This window comes from Phaenicophaeus curvirostris, chromosome 22 (assembly GCF_032191515.1).
Source record: "Phaenicophaeus curvirostris isolate KB17595 chromosome 22, BPBGC_Pcur_1.0, whole genome shotgun sequence".
NCBI lineage: Eukaryota > Metazoa > Chordata > Aves > Cuculiformes > Cuculidae > Phaenicophaeus > Phaenicophaeus curvirostris.
In genome coordinates this window covers 6,661,622-6,676,798 of record NC_091413.1, presented here as the reverse complement: position 1 = coordinate 6,676,798, position 15,177 = coordinate 6,661,622, and the positions used below count along the sequence as shown (strand labels likewise).

At 53.1% G+C, this 15,177-nt stretch overlaps 1 protein-coding gene across 4 annotated transcripts in view; it reads right to left on the bottom strand.

Moving 5' to 3' along the window:
- EPHB2 (EPH receptor B2) overlaps nt 1–15,177 on the bottom strand; it is a 118,169-nt gene that overhangs the window by 63,936 nt on the left and 39,056 nt on the right. For all 4 annotated transcript variants that reach the window (XM_069874898.1, XM_069874900.1, XM_069874899.1 and 1 more), the window contains exon 3: nt 13,520–14,204. In XM_069874898.1, the coding sequence (XP_069730999.1) occupies nt 13,520–14,204 (685 nt within the window). The remainder of the gene's footprint in view (nt 1–13,519; nt 14,205–15,177) is intronic.

The window sequence follows — 15,177 nt, the reverse complement described above, 5'->3', positions numbered from 1 at the left end:
CAGCCAGAGAAGCTTCTAGTTCACCTTTCCCTGCTGTTCGCCCCAAAGATGGATTAAGAATTGCCTTCATTTTCCACTGCGTGCAGCCCGCAGCGTGCTTCCCAGTGCGGGGTACAGCAAGCAATGCATTGGCTGTAATTTTCAGTCACCTTCACAAGTACAACGTTTACGCTGTTCCCGTCACCTCCGTCAGCTCTCGCATTGATCAAAGCAATAATGTTGGTGTTTTACTCTGAGTTTACACCCTGGGAGTGGATCTGTGGCACTGAAGAATAAGAGATGAGGTGCTGAGGGACATGGTTTAGTGATTGATGGGAATGGTTGGACTCCATGATCCTGTGGGTCTTTTCCAACCTAGTGATTCAATGATTCTATGATCCTTTTGAAGGAAAAATAATCTCGAGGTTTCTCGAGCTCCATCTTTGAGCTGCAAATCCTGCTAAAAGGTCTGGGGATGGCAGGGGGCACCTCCTCCCCCCCAGTTATTGCTTAATGCTGGAGGTTCTGCTTCCCAAGAAGCGTAGGAAGCCAGAACTTCACCATGCCCACTGTTTCCTCGTGTTGCCACCAGGAGTAGGGTTGATTTGCAAACAGAGTGACAAACCCAAGCGCGTGGATCTTCACGAGAGCCTATAATTAGAACTAGTCTCTTTTTTTTCTGCTTCTGGAAAGGTTTTTTGCTGTCTAGCACAGATGGAAGCGATCCCAGTTTGTTTTTGTTTCTCTTGAATTAGAGCGCGGCTGCTCTTTCCAGGATTTCCCAGGCAAAAATATCCACACTGGGACTTGCCCACCGTGCACAGTGGTTCCTTTAGGACACATCACGTCCGACCCACGGGCACCTCACAAACAGCCTCTGCATGCTGGAAATCTTTAATGATTAAGGGTGCATTTGGCTGCAGGAGCCATGGTGGGGATTTGCCCTGTGCCAGGGCTGATTTTCTGGAGCAGATATTGAGCAGCTGGAAGTGTGGGTCACCTCCCATTGGATCAGGGGCTCCAAGCCCCATCCAACCTGGCCTTGAACCCCTCCAGGGATGGGGCAGCCACCACTGCTCTGGGCAACCTGGACCAGGACCTCCCCACCCTCACAGCAAAACATTTCTCCCTGAGATCTCATCTCAGTCTCCCTCAAAACTGTTCCTCTTCCGTCTATTCCTGCACTCCTTGACCAAGAGCCTCTTCCCAGCTTTCCTGGAGCCCCTTTCCATACTGCTGGCTGGTCTAAGGTCTCCCTGGAGCCTTCTCTTCTCCAGGCAGAGCAACCCCCTCTGTCAGGCTGTCTTCCAGCCTTCGGATCATCTCTGTGGCATCCTCTTGACGTGCTCCAACAGCTCCATGTCCTTCCTGTGCTCAGGACTCCAGAACTGGACACAGTGCTCCAGGTGGAGCCTCACCAGAGCAGAGCAGAGGAGCAGAATCCCCTCCTTCTCCCTGCTGGTCCCACTGCTCTGGATGCAGCCCAGGACACGGCTGATTTCTGGTCTGTAAGCACACGCTGCCAGCTTATGGGGAGCTCCTCATCCCCCGGCATCCCAAGTCCTTCTCCTCAGGGTTGCTCCCAATCCATTCTGCACCCAGCCTGTGTTTGTGCTTGGGGTTGCCCCAACCCAGGTGCAGGATCTTGCCCTTGCCCTTGGACTTTTTGAAATCCATGGGGGTGGCAGAGCCCCACCTCTCCAGCGTGTCTAGGTCCTTCCGGATGACATTCCCTAAATGTTTCTTCTAATCCTGTTTTGCCTGCATTTACTCTGTTTCACTCATGAGGGCTGTGTGTACACACCAAAAGGCCCCAAATTCATTTATTCGCCGTGTTGTTCCTTAGAAATCCCCAGTTTAGTGCCTAATGCCCAGCAACGCCCCTTGATGCTCCACAGAGAATCACAGAATCATGGAATCACCAGGTTGGAAAAGACCCACCAGCACATAAAGTCCAACCATTCCCATCAATCACTAAACCGTGTCCCCCAGCACCTCGTCCACCCGTCCCTTAAACCCCTCCAGGGAAGGGGACTCAACCCCCTCCCTGGGCAGCCTCTGACAGTGCCCAAGGACCCTTTCCGTGAAATATTTTTTCCTAATGTCCAGCCTGAACCTCCCCTGGTGGACCTTGAGGCCATTCCCTCTCGTCCTGTCCCCTGTCCCTTGGGAGAAGAGCCCAGCTCCCTCCTCTCCACAACCTCCTTTCAGGGAGTTGGAGAGAGCAATGAGGTCTCCCCTCAGCCTCCCCTTCTCCAGGATAAACACCCCCAGCTCTCTCAGCCGCTCCTCTTGTTCTCCAGCCCCCTCACCAGCTTTGTCGCTCAACATAGGTGGCTCTGCACACCCCAGGAGGGTGTGGATGCTTAGCTCAGGATACAATCTCCTGAAGGGCAGGGAGGAAGGTGGAATGGTGTGATGGAAACCACCTGCTGATATCTGGAAGCAAACACTGCCCTGATGCTGCACAGCCCCTATCTCTGCAGAAAGCCTCCTGGAGAGGCAACGCCGTAAAAAGGCAGATAGCGTGCATTTAATGGAGTGTGCAGTTTGCTCTTTGACAAATATTATCTGTTACTACACCGCGATCTTTTCAAAAGCCATCCAGGATGGGAGAAATGCCATTTGGAGCAAAGCATCCATGTTCCTCTACATTACGGGCTCCACTTCAGGCTGTGCTTTAATTCTTCCTAATCTAGAGGGTCTGGGCATTTTGACTGTTGGAAAAGAATGAAGCTTTCATGATGGGGCCATCACTGTTCCCTCAGCCCTGGCTCCTGTAGCAGCTGCAGGTGGAACAGCCACGCTGCTCCGGGGATTGGAATGATTTGAAGGGAAATTGCTAGCTTTGGGTGCAGACTTCACAATTTTCTGCTTAAACACCGGGTCCCGCGAGCTCTGAGAGCGAGAGCAGTTGAAACGTGCAGACAGACTTTGCAAGCAGGAGCTTGTCATCCTCAAAATCTGTCAGCACCCCAAGACTGACGCACCAGACACTCCCTCAAAATGCATTTTTAATTTGCCCCGTGAGCCACAGGAGTTTTTTCAAGTCACCGCCACCCATGGGACCCTCACGTCGTGGTCCAGGCGTGGCCATCACCCTCCTGGCTGCCATCCCTGCGGCCCTCAGTGCTGGGTGCTGAGGGGGAGCCGGCCTGGGAGCTCATCAGAGAATTGTAGAACGCTTTGGGTTGGAACAGAACTTTACAGGTCATCCAGACCAACCCCCTGCAGGAGCAGGAACATCTTTAAACAGATCAGGTTGCTCAGAGCCCCATCCAACCTGGCCTTGGACACCTCCAGGGATGGGGCAGCCACCCCTGCTCTGGGCAACCTGGGTCAGGGTCTCCCCACCCTCACAGCAAAATATTTCTCCCTAAGATCTCATCTCAATCTACCCTCTTTCAGATAAAAAACATTCCCCCTCATTCTCCCCCTGCACTCCCTGATCAAGAGCCCCTCCCCAGCTTTCCTGGTGCCCCTTTCAGTTCTGGAGGCTGCTCTCAGGTCGCCCTGCAGCCTTCTCCAAGTACCAGGGAGCAGCTTCACCGCACGTAAGGTCTCCTTCAAAATGTGAAAATGTTGTATATTTTCCTAAGACAAGCCTAATTTCACATTGTTTGAAGTTTGATCTATGTAAACACAGACATGCGTGAGCTATGAAACACTCTGATTCCATTTCCTAACCTTTATAAGCTATATAAGGAGGAAATTCTTCACGAGGAGAGAGGCAAGGACCTGGCCCAGGTTGCCCAGAGCAGGGGTGGCTGCCCCATCCCTGGAGGGGTTCAAGGCCAGGTTGGATGGGGCTTGGAGCCCCTAATCCAGTGGGAGGTGTCCCTGCCTGTGGCAGAGGGTGGAACTGGATGGGCTTTGAGGTCCCTTTCAACCCAAACCATTCTATGATTCTATTATTCTTTATGGGGACTTTTATATATAATTTCCAGTGCTGTGCTGTGTTTCGGAGGCATATGGGGAACAATAAAGAGTTTCCCTGGAGTTAATTAAGCTAATGCCAACTGCTAGATTCAATTTTCTGTAAGATTTTTACCTTGTTTCACAAAAATAAAATAACTCTGCTTTCATAGAACGCTCACCTGCCATCGGACTAACTTGAAATCAATGTCTTTCTCTGCAGAGAATTGTCTGAGTGTATTTCCCAAAATTTGATGTTCAGAAGAATCTCAAATGAAAAAAACAAATCATCAAAAGCAGGATTAGCTTCAATTTTCTGCAGTTTACATAGGATGAACAATCTTCTCCTCTTGCCCCATAAATCATGGAATGGGTTGGGTTGCAAGGGACCTTAAAGCCCATCCAGTTCCACCTCCTGCCATGGGCAGGGACACCTCCCACTGGACCAGGTTGCTCAAGGCTCCATCCAACATGGCCTTGAACCCCTCCAGGGATGGGGCAGCCACCCCTGCTCTGGGCAACCTGGGCCAGGGCCTCCCCACCCTCACAGCAAAACATTTCCTTACCCCTCAGATCTCTGAGTGCTTTGATTCACAGGAAAAACTAACATGGAAAACCACATTCCCTTCATTTTAGAGCAATAATGAGTTAAAATCCTGGAAGCCTGGGCTTGGATCCCAGCTTCATTCCAGTTCCTATCCATGTTTACCACTTTTCTTAGAAAAAAAAAGCCAGCAGGGAGGCTGATGGATGAGAGAGAGGAAAAGTAGGAATCGGCGCAGTTCTCTGGCCAACAGCAGCGCGGATGCTGCCAGACACACTGCTCCCCCCTCACACGGGTGTAGCAAGCCCAGGAATGTGGTATTTGATCCAAAATGCTGTTTCATCTGTAAAAGTAAGTCAGGGAGAGATTTTCTTATCGGTACAGATGTCAGCTCAGTGAGAGCCCTTGTGTTCCAACAGGGCTCCCAGCCCTGCACCCTGGGTGCAACTGTGCAAGGGGAGCGTTGGAGGGGACATAGAATCATCAGGTTGGAAAAGACCCACTGGATCATCGAGTCCAACCGTTCCCATCAATCACTAAACCATGTCCCTCAGCACCTCGTCCACCTGTCCCTTAAACCCCTCCAGGGAAGGTGACTCAACCCCCTCCCTGGGCAGCCTCTGACAGTGCCCAATGACCCTTTCCATGAAAGATTTTTTCCTAATGTCCAGCCTGACCCTCCCCTGGTGGAGCTTGAGGCCACTCCCATCATGCTTTCTCCAGTGGAGACCCTCAGGGTCTGGTCCCTCCCACCTCCTCCCATCTTCATGCTGACTTCAGGACAACAAAATGCTAGGGGGGTGTAAGTCCCAGAGCTGTAGGGGAGCAGCCAGAGACTCAAGGGGTCCACGCACAGAGTTGTCTCTGCAGAGGGTCAGTTGTATAGAGGTGTCCCACAAAGAGTTGGCCGAGGACAGCTGGCCACGGAGAGTTGGCCATGGAAAGCTGGCCTAGACTCCCTCCCTGTGCCTCCACAGGAGGGCTGGGAGCGCTCTCCAAAACTCGTGCTGTTCAAAAACCACACTCATGTCCTGCAAAACCTCATTTCCCTGCCTTTCATTATAAAGAACAGGCTTTTGTGAAAGGTCTCAGACCATCCATTGCCTTGAAAGCAAAATAAGAAAGCAGCTCTCATTTCCTTTGCCGGTCTGGTCCCTCAGAAGCCGTATTTCCTACTTTGAGGCAGGTTGTCCATCTTTTTCATAGAATCATAGAATCACAGAATAACCAGGTTGGAAGAGACCCACCGGATCATCGAGTCCAACCATTCCCATCAATCACTAACCCATGTCCCTCAGCACCTCATCCACCTGTCCCTTAAACCCCTCCAGGGAAGGTGACTCAACCCCCTCCCTGAGCAGCCAGCAGTAGATGTCTCGCCCCATCCCTGGACCACCTGTGAGCTCCCTTGCGAGGCCAGCACCTCTTTGGGCTTTGGATCACCAGGAAATAAATGCCTCAACTCCCCTGTGTGACCACTCCTTGCTCTGTCAGGCAGCCCCTGGCCATACTCCAACCTCCAGGCAGCCAAATCCAACCCAGGAACATGCAGAGAACTGTCTGGCATCTCCTCTGACTCCAGGGTGCACCAAACAGGCTTGGAGTGGTTAATACTGAGCAGCTGCAGTCCCCACCACATCCCTAATTCACAACGTGGAGAGGTCAGCGAGAAGCAGGAGGGAGAAGAATCAAAACAGAGGGAAGAAAGACGCTGTATTCTTGCTTCCCAGACAGAGAGGGAGGAGACGGAGAACCCCAAAGAGCAGTATCCACAATGACATCAAGCCACGGCCGGCTGGGAGCATTCAAATTGTCAACAACCCTGTAGAAAAGGCAGACAAATTCCTGTTTTGTACTTGGGAAGAAGCCAGATGATGTAATCATCTTATAAGATGATGGTGAAATACTTTCCATTCCAGCAGTAACTCAAGATGTTAAATAGCAGCTACTCAAGTTAAACATTGTTAAATCAGCGTGTCAGGATAGCTTTTACCTAGGGGTTTTTAAAAAGATGGCTGATGAATCCGTGGGCAGTTAACGTTCACTTTCTACACGCCGTAGAGTCGTAGGAGGGTTCAGAGATGGAGGAAAAAGCCATTTGTTAAATGAGGCAGTCCTGGCTATTTTAGGGCTGTCACTGCAACGTCGGTACCAGCAAATTCAAGGTGCACCTTGAATTCAGGGTTCAGGTTTGGGCCACTCATTCCAAGAAGGACATTGAGGGGCTGGAGTGTTTCCAGAGAGGGGAACAGAGCTGGGGAAAGGTCTGGAGAACAAGGGTTATGAGGGACCTGGGGTTGTTCAGCCTGGAGAAAAGGAGGCTGAGGGGAAGCCGCATCACTGTCAAATCAAAGGAGGTTGTGGTTAGGTGGGCACTGGGCTCTTCTCCTCCGTAACAAGTGATGGGATGAGAGGAAATGGCCTCAGGTTGTGCCAGGGGAGGTACAGATTGGGTATCAGGAAAAAAATCTTCACTGAAAGGGTTCTCAGGCACTAGCAGAGGCTGCCCAGGGAGGTGGTGGAGTCCCCAGCCCTGTAGGGCTTTAAAAGACGAGCAGACAAAGTGCTCACACGTGACAGTGGTTCAGTAGTAGACAGGTACAGTTGGACTCAGTGATCTCAAAGGTCTTTTCCAAGCGAACGATTCCGCAATTCTATGAAATACAGATGTGCTGGATAGGAGATTTTGGTGAACGAGGGATGAAAGGAAGGCAGCGCCAGCAGTGCCAATCCATAGACATTTACAGAAAGCAGATCCAGGCAAATTGGTCTCGTGTGGTGTTTGGAAGCAAGTACAAGATCAGCTGGGAGAGGTAACAGTGCTAACGTGAGGCACTCAAGTCTTCTGCAGAGCATTTCCTCCAGTGGGTCTTTTCCAACCTGGTGATTCTATGATTCTATGTAACACACAATATTTTGATTCAGAAATTCCAGGGTCCACAGACACCCCAGGACAGATTCAACACATTAAATCTTGGCGAGCAGATACTGCAACGGTCTGAGATCCCAGCAGGGAATACACAGAGCATGGGTCCATTTCTACTCGAGCCAACAAATTTGGTTTGTGCCTCTGAGCTGTTGAACATTTTTATCAGTGATCCAGGAGAAAGCCTGAAGCATTCCCAATAAAATTAGCTGCTGACATGGAAGCTGTTGTAGTGAGGTAAATACTGGAGGTGATGGGTTCCTGATAGGCAGTGATCTGGATCCTCAGGGAGCTGGGCACAAGTGCTACAGTACAAACACATGTGTATAGAGACAAGGGAAGGATAAGGATCCCATAAAAGCACGTAATGAAACATCAGCACCAAAATAGTGGAAGCAAAGGGTTGGAAGAGGGAAATCTCAGCATTTCCTCTGGCACCGAGCTGCTCGCTGGGAGCATCCTGGAGGTGGGACAGTGGATTTGCCAACACAAGGGCTCAACCAGTGCCAAGGACTGTGAAGAGCCAAAAAAAAGCTGGCCAAAAATCTCGCCGGGGAACTGGGGGCCAAGGATTGCTCTTAAACGGGGACACGGCAAGCAGGGGAGTTGGGATGGACAAAGCTCACTGAGGTCCGAGCGCCAGGCGCGGTCAGGAGTAAGAAAGCAGGAGCTGGAAGTGTTTAATGGGCAGTTCTCCATCTCTGGAAACATTTACATCACCACTGGCTGTGTCTGCTCCAGCTCAACCAAGAATGCTTCCTGTAAGAACTTAATTACCCTGAGGGCCTTACAATTTATTGGCTGGGTCCAGCACTATCAGAGGAGGCGCAGATCTGAACGAGGCACGGAGCCATAAATAGCCCCTTATCTTCAAAACATCCCATACTTCTGGACGTGACTGTCAGACAGCTGGGACATACCCTTCTCCAGCACATCAGGAGTCTGCTCGCCTCTCCAAGCCCTTCGCCCACGCTTGAGTCACCTCCGAAACCCAAACTGGGTGGAACCAGGCTGTGGTGCTGGTGGGACTGGACAGGACCAGCACCTGGCTGGGTGCTGGAGCTGAGTCAGAACCTTCACATCTTGTCTTACAAGAAGCAGCTGAGGAACCTGGGATTGTTTGGCTTGGAGGAGGCTGAGAGAAGACCTTATTGCTCTGTACAATTGCCTGAAAGGAGGTTGTAGGGAGGTGTTGGTCTCTTCACCCAAGTGACAGGCGAGGGGATGAGAGGGAATGGCCTCAAACTGCAACAGAGGAAGTTTAGGCTGGATATTAGGAAAAAATTCTTCACCAAAAGGGTTCTCAGGCACTGACAGAGAATGTCTAGAGAGGTGGTGGACTCCCCATCCCTGGAGGCACTTAAAAGACGAGTAGATGAAGTGCTTAGGGATATGATTTAGTACTGGACAGGTATGGTTTGAATTGATCATAGAATCATAGAATCACCAGGTTGGAAAAGACCCACTGGATCATCAAGTCCAAACATTCCCATCAATCACTAAACCATGTCCCTCAGCACCTCATCCACCCGTCCCTTAAACCCCTCCAGGGAAGGGGACTCAACCCCCTCCCTGAGCAGCCTCTGACAGTGACCAAGGACCCTTTCTGGGAAATATTTTTTCCTGATGTCCAGCCTGAACCTCCCCTGGTGGACCTTGAGGCCATTCCCTCTCGTCCTGTCCCCTGTCCCTTGGGAGAAGAGCCCAGCTCCCTCCTCTCCACAACCTCCTCTCAGGGAGTTGGAGAGAGCAATGAGGTCTCCCCTCAGCCTCCTCTTCTCCAGGATAAACACCCCCAGCTCTCTCAGATGCTCCTCTTCTTCTCCAGCCACCTCACCAGCTTCGTTGCTCTTCTCTGGACTCGCTCCAGAGCCTCAACAGGTCTTTTCGATCTATCAGTTCTATGATTCTGTGATCCTCTCTGTCTCTGCCCCTAGGAAAGAGCAGGAGGAAGGCAATGTAGGCTCCCCTCCTGCCTCCTCTTCATGGTGGGACACACTGCTGACCCCACGGGCTCCCCACAGGAGTGACTCAGCTTCACATTTAGCTGGAGAAGATAGGTAACAGCCTGGATCTTCTACAAACCACCTAGGTGACCATGTTCCTCCTCTTCCCAGCGCATCCCCAGAACCCCCTGTGACCCCAAGGGATGATGCCACGTGTCTCTGATCGTACGAGACTGTCCCCAGGATAAAACCATCACTTGTTACCACAGCAAGACCAGGACTCCTTACACTCGGTGATTACACTTGGACACCACGGATGAAGAGCAGTTGGAGACTGACACAGGGTTCGACCAGGAGGACCAGCAGCCAGCGGCTGCCACCCCTGAGCAGGCAGAGATCCTTGCAGGCAGCGTTTGTCTGCCATCCAACCCAAACAGAGCGAGCAGGCAGCACAATAGCTCTGCCTCCTCCGCCGTTGCAGCCGGGGAGCCAACGAATCCGGGAGGCAGAGAGAGAAACGCGCTCCCTGTGCTGCATGGGAGGGACGGGCGGGGGCGAGGGGGGAGGCGGCAGACAAAGAACAGGGAGATGGAGAGAAAAAATGCAGGTGGGGAGCAGGAGAAGGTGAAGCATGGGAGGATGGGACTCGGGGTGCATTCCTCGCCCGTGGAAAGGAGCCGAGGAGCGACGAGGAGCAGGCAGGCAGCCCCTCGCAGGGCCCTGCGGGATTGGCGAGTAAGGCCCAGCAAAATGAAAATCTCTTAACCACACAGAATTGTTAACTGCCCCCAAATCCTTTTGTGCTGGGGCTGCAAGCTTAGAAGAGCTTAAGCTGTCAGAGGCATGAACTTCCTCCATAAATAACCCTCGCGGACGCCGCCGCGAGCCGGCTTGCGCTATCTGAGCCAGAGGAAAAGCCCAGCAGAGAAAACGAGCAACTCCTTCAGCTCCTTACAGTCCATCGCTTGGGATGTCCCCTATGGGGACACCTTGGCGGGGCAGACTCAGCGAGCCACGTCCCTCATACCCCCCACAACACCCCGCCTGGGTGACCAAGCCACGTGAGAGCTCTTCTCCTGCAAAGCCAGCTCAGCTTTGCTTTTGTTTGACTTCTGGAAAGGGGCCCAGATTCCCTCCCAGCCCTGGAAAGCAGAGGAAACCTAATGGCCACATGGATGAGTGGGTGCCCAAACTGTGCATCCGGGAGATGCTGGGATGCAGAATGGAATCGAACAGGTCGAAAGGAAAGGAAAGGAAAGGAAAGGAAAGGAAAGGAAAGGAAAGGAAAGGAAAGGAGAAGGAGAAGGAGAAGGAGAAGGAGAAGGAGAAGGAGAAGGAGAAGGAGAAGGAGAAGGAGAAGGAGAAGGAGAAGGAGAAGGAGAAGGAGAAGGAGAAGGAGAAGGAGAAGGAGGGAAGATGGAAAAGAGAAAAGATTAAAAAGTGAAAACGGAAAAGGGAAAGGGAAAGGGAAAGGGAAAGGGAAAGGGAAAGGGAAAGGGAAAGGGAAAGGGAAAGGGAAAGGGAAAGGGAAAGGGAAAGGGAAAGGGAAGGCAGCCGTGAGCCAGCCACCCCACGAAGACAGCGGGCTGCCGGCCACCGTGTGATTAACGACGGCGGGGAGTGTGGGGCCAGGCACATAGAAACAGCTGCTGAGGTACCAGACCTCCCAAAATCCTGCTGCCGCACAGACAAAGAGGAGACGCGGCCTCTCTCTCCTGCCTGCTGCCTCCACCTCAGCCCCAGCTCCTGCCTGCTCTGCCTCCCGTCCCAGCCCTGCAGGCTACAGGGCTCTGTATCAGCAGGTCCTGGGAGCAAAGGCACTGTCCTGGGTTTGGGCTGGCAGCAGGACCAGGAAACCCTGAGAAATCCCAGCTGCATCGGAGCAGCACGCTGCCGGCTCTGCTCGGGCTGAGATGGAAAAGTTGACATCAATACTTTTGGTTTTCTGGGGTTGCTAGGAATCATAGAATCATAGAATCACTGGGTTGGAAAAGACCCCCAGGATCATCGGGTCCAACCATTCCTATCAAACACTAAACCATGTCCCTCAGCACCTCGTCCACCCGTCCCTTAAACCCCTCCAGGGAAGGGGACTCAACCCCCTCCCTAGGCAGCCTCTGACAGTGCCCAAGGACCCTTTCCATGAAAAATTTTTTCCTAATATTCAGCCTGAACCTCCCCTGGTGGAGCTTGAGGCCATTCCCTCTCGTCCTGTCCCCTGTCCCTTGGGAGGGAGCCCAGCTCCCTCCTCTCCACAACCTCCTTTCAGGGAGTTGGAGAGAGCAATGAGGTCTCCCCTCAGCCTCCTCTTCTCCAGGATAAACACCCCCAGCTCTCTCAGACGCTCCTCTTGTTCTCCAGCCCCCTCCCCAGCTTCGTTGCTCTTCTCTGGACTCGCTCCAGAGCCTCAACATCCTTCTTGTGGTGAGGGGCCCAGAACAGTATTCGAAGAGCGGTCTCACCAGTGCCGAGTCCAGAGGGAGAAGAACCTCCCTGGACCTGCTGGCCACGCCGTTTCTGATCCAAGCCAAGATGCCACTGGCCTTCTTGGCCACCTGGGCCACTGCTGGCTCACATTCAGTTGCTGTCAACCAGCACCCCCAAGTCCTTCTCCTCCAGCCAGACTTCTCCTAGTCTGTACTTCACTTGGGTGTCATAAGACACCTGTCTTCCCTTTGAGGCTGGGATAAGCCAGGCTCCCTTTCCTCACTGTCTTTCTTGCTGTCCCTGTCCCCAGCACCAACCCTGCTACAGCTGGAGGATGCCTGATCAGCCCAGGCTTGGTGGAAAGAGATGTTCAGTGGTTCGGGGAGGAGCAGCTCTAAGCACAGATACTAAATGACACCCCCAGCACATGAGGATGCTCGATGCAGAAGACGCAGTGCTGTCTCTAAGGGGACTACGCAACCCGCAGTCCCAATCACACTTGGGCAATCGCTCCCTGACCCCTCTCCGATGTGTCCATCTTGCAATGACCACCACATTCTCCACGCTTGCTTGGTGCTACCCAGCCACCTGCAGCTCCTCCTTGCCCTCTGCAATGCCCACAAACATCAATAACTGACCTCAGAGAAACCCCAGCTCTGCTTGGAGACCACCAACTCCGTCAGAACTCTCATGGGACGTTGATGTTCAGCCAGGACGGGGTGGGGGGAAGATTTCATTTACCAAATGCTGTGATTTGCTCAGTGTGTTGTACAGCCACATGAAGCTCTCGGGTTCTAATCTCTCTCTCGATAACCCCAGTAGCTCCTTCCTCTCCCTCCCCAAGCACTTTCCTTTTCCTGTTCATGTTGAAGGAGCACAGAGATGGGTTTGGGCACGGTGGTTTCCGGGAGCCTCTCGCTTGCTCAGGGTACACTGTGTTGTAGGACCATGCTGGCTCCATGGTGCTCAGCTGAGCTAAGAAGGCATTTCTGGAGCCTGCTTCCAACATCTCCAGGGGCAGGAGAACATCTAGAGGACAGGAGAACGTCTACAGGGTTGGAGAACATCTACAGGAACAGGAGAACTTCCACAGGGGCAGGAGAATGTCTACAGGACAGGAGAACATCTACAGAGCAGGAGAAATCTACAGGAGCAGGAGAATATTTACAAGGCAGGAGATCTCTGGCTGTAGAAGGAGCTTAGGAGCCAGGCTCAGAGGTGTTGAGGCTGGAGAGATAAACCTGGTCCTGAGCCACCCTGGGCTGTTTGCACCTCACCAGGACAATGCTGCAGATAATTTGCTCCTCTCACCACATCATTTCTGGGTGCCTGCACTCCTGTTCCCCAAAACTCTAGCATCATTTCAGCCCATGCCAAGGCGCAACCGAAGTGAAAACAGCCCCAGTATCGAGAGAGGACTGCAACCTGGTGGTATGCACCACATCTACACACACACGTGTCCCTCCAAGACATGGAGAGCATGAAGGCACCAACAACAAGCTGGCACCCCTGAACCTGATGGCTTTTAGGACCCAGAGACCGCAGAGACTCTGCAATGGGTGGATGAGCCCAGAATAGGAACTGAGACGCTGAGGAAGAAGTCAGCGTGCACGCATCTGCCCTTCTCCCATGTCCCCATGTGCGGCTCTCACACCCCTGCCCAAGAAGGTCATTCCCAGGAAGCTCGTGCAGACCCCAGCTGCAAATCCTGTCTCCTCCCACCAGCACAACCCACCGGCGGTGAAGCAAGTGTGAGGAACAAACCCAAAGGCGAGCGGTTACCTCTGCAGACGGTCCCGTTTTCCACAGACTCGTAGCCCGCCCTGCACATGCAGCGGCCGATGGGCACCAGCCACTCGCCATCCCCGTTGCAGTACAGCTTGATGGGCACGTCCACCTCCTCCGCATTGGTGATGCACGTCCCCCGGGCTGCCACCAGCGAGGTGCTCTCCGCTCCTGAGAGGGTTTCTTGGAAGACAGCCCCGTTCTGGATTACGCGGGGACACTTGCGGTAGAAGACACGGACGGCAATCAAGGACATGCAGCCTCCATAGTCCTGGAAGGCCAGGTAGAAACCATTCTTGGAGACAGGTCCAAAACTGCGCACCTCGGTGTTGATCTTCATCACCCGTCCACCTAGGTCCACCTGTGAGAAGCTCTCATCGGCAGCGATCGTGTCCACCTTCATCCAAGGATTCTCCATCCAGTTAGGAAAAGTCTTGGTGGCAGTGTCAAAGTCTGACTCGAAATAGTAGAGGTTAAAAGTCTCCTTACAGGAGCCTGGGACGTTAGGGATGCTGCTGCAGTCACGCACAGAAAATTTCATCTCCACATGGATGCGGTGCGCTCCTCGCCTCCGGATGTACTTGGTCCGGAGCCAGTTGTTCTGGCTGGATTCAAAGACGTTGCACACCTGGTAGGTGCGAATGGTGTTCATGTTCTCGTCGTACCCACTCACCTCTTCCCACTGCAGATGGGACACAGAAAGTCAAGGGGAGGAACCAAACTGATGTTCCCCAAATGCTCCACCTCCTCCCAACCCCACTGGGTGCCCAGTCCCAGCTGCCCCACACCATGCCCAGCCCACCACGCCCTGGTGCAGCCCCAGCACCATCCTCTGTGCCCTGTACCTCCACACCTTGGTCCTGCTCCAGCAGCATTTGACCCACACTGTGGGCCAGACGGGCTCCGCACTGTGGAGAACAGTGCCCTACACACTCATAGAATCATAGAATCGCCAGGTTGGAAAAGACCCACCGGATCATCAAGTCCAACCATTCCCATCAATCACTAAACCATGTCCCTCAGCACCTCGTCCACCCGTCCATTAAAACCCTCCAGGGAAGGGGACTCAACCCCTTCCCTGGGCAGCCTCTGCCAGGGACCAATGACCCTTTCCGTGAAAATTTTTTTCCTAATGTCCAGCCTGAACCTCCCCTGGTGGAGCTTGAGGCCATTCCCTCTCATCCTGTCCCCTGTCACTTGGGAGAAGAGCCCAGCTCCCTCCTCTCCACAACCTCCTTTCAGGGAGTTGGAGAGAGCGATGAGGTCTCCCCTCTGGACGGCAGAACCTCCTGGCTGCGTAATACACCACCTAGAGCAGACGCCTTCCCACCAGTGCCATGATGGTTACAGCCATGGCAGACAGGACCCACGCTCTCAGGAACACGTCACACGGCCATAAAACCTCCTCACCAGCAGTGGCCTCTCCCCAGGCTATGATGGGAGCCCAGCTGAGCCCCTGTATCCCCAGAAAGGGAGATGCTGGGCTAAACAATGAAGGCATCAAGTGCACCCTTAGCAAGTTTGTGGATGACACTAAGCTGGGTAGAAGCTGGATCTGCTGGAGAGTCGGGAGGCTCCAAGGGGATCTGAACAGGCTGGATCCATGGGCTGAGACCAACAGGATGAGGTTCAACAAGGCCAAAGGCTGGGTGCTG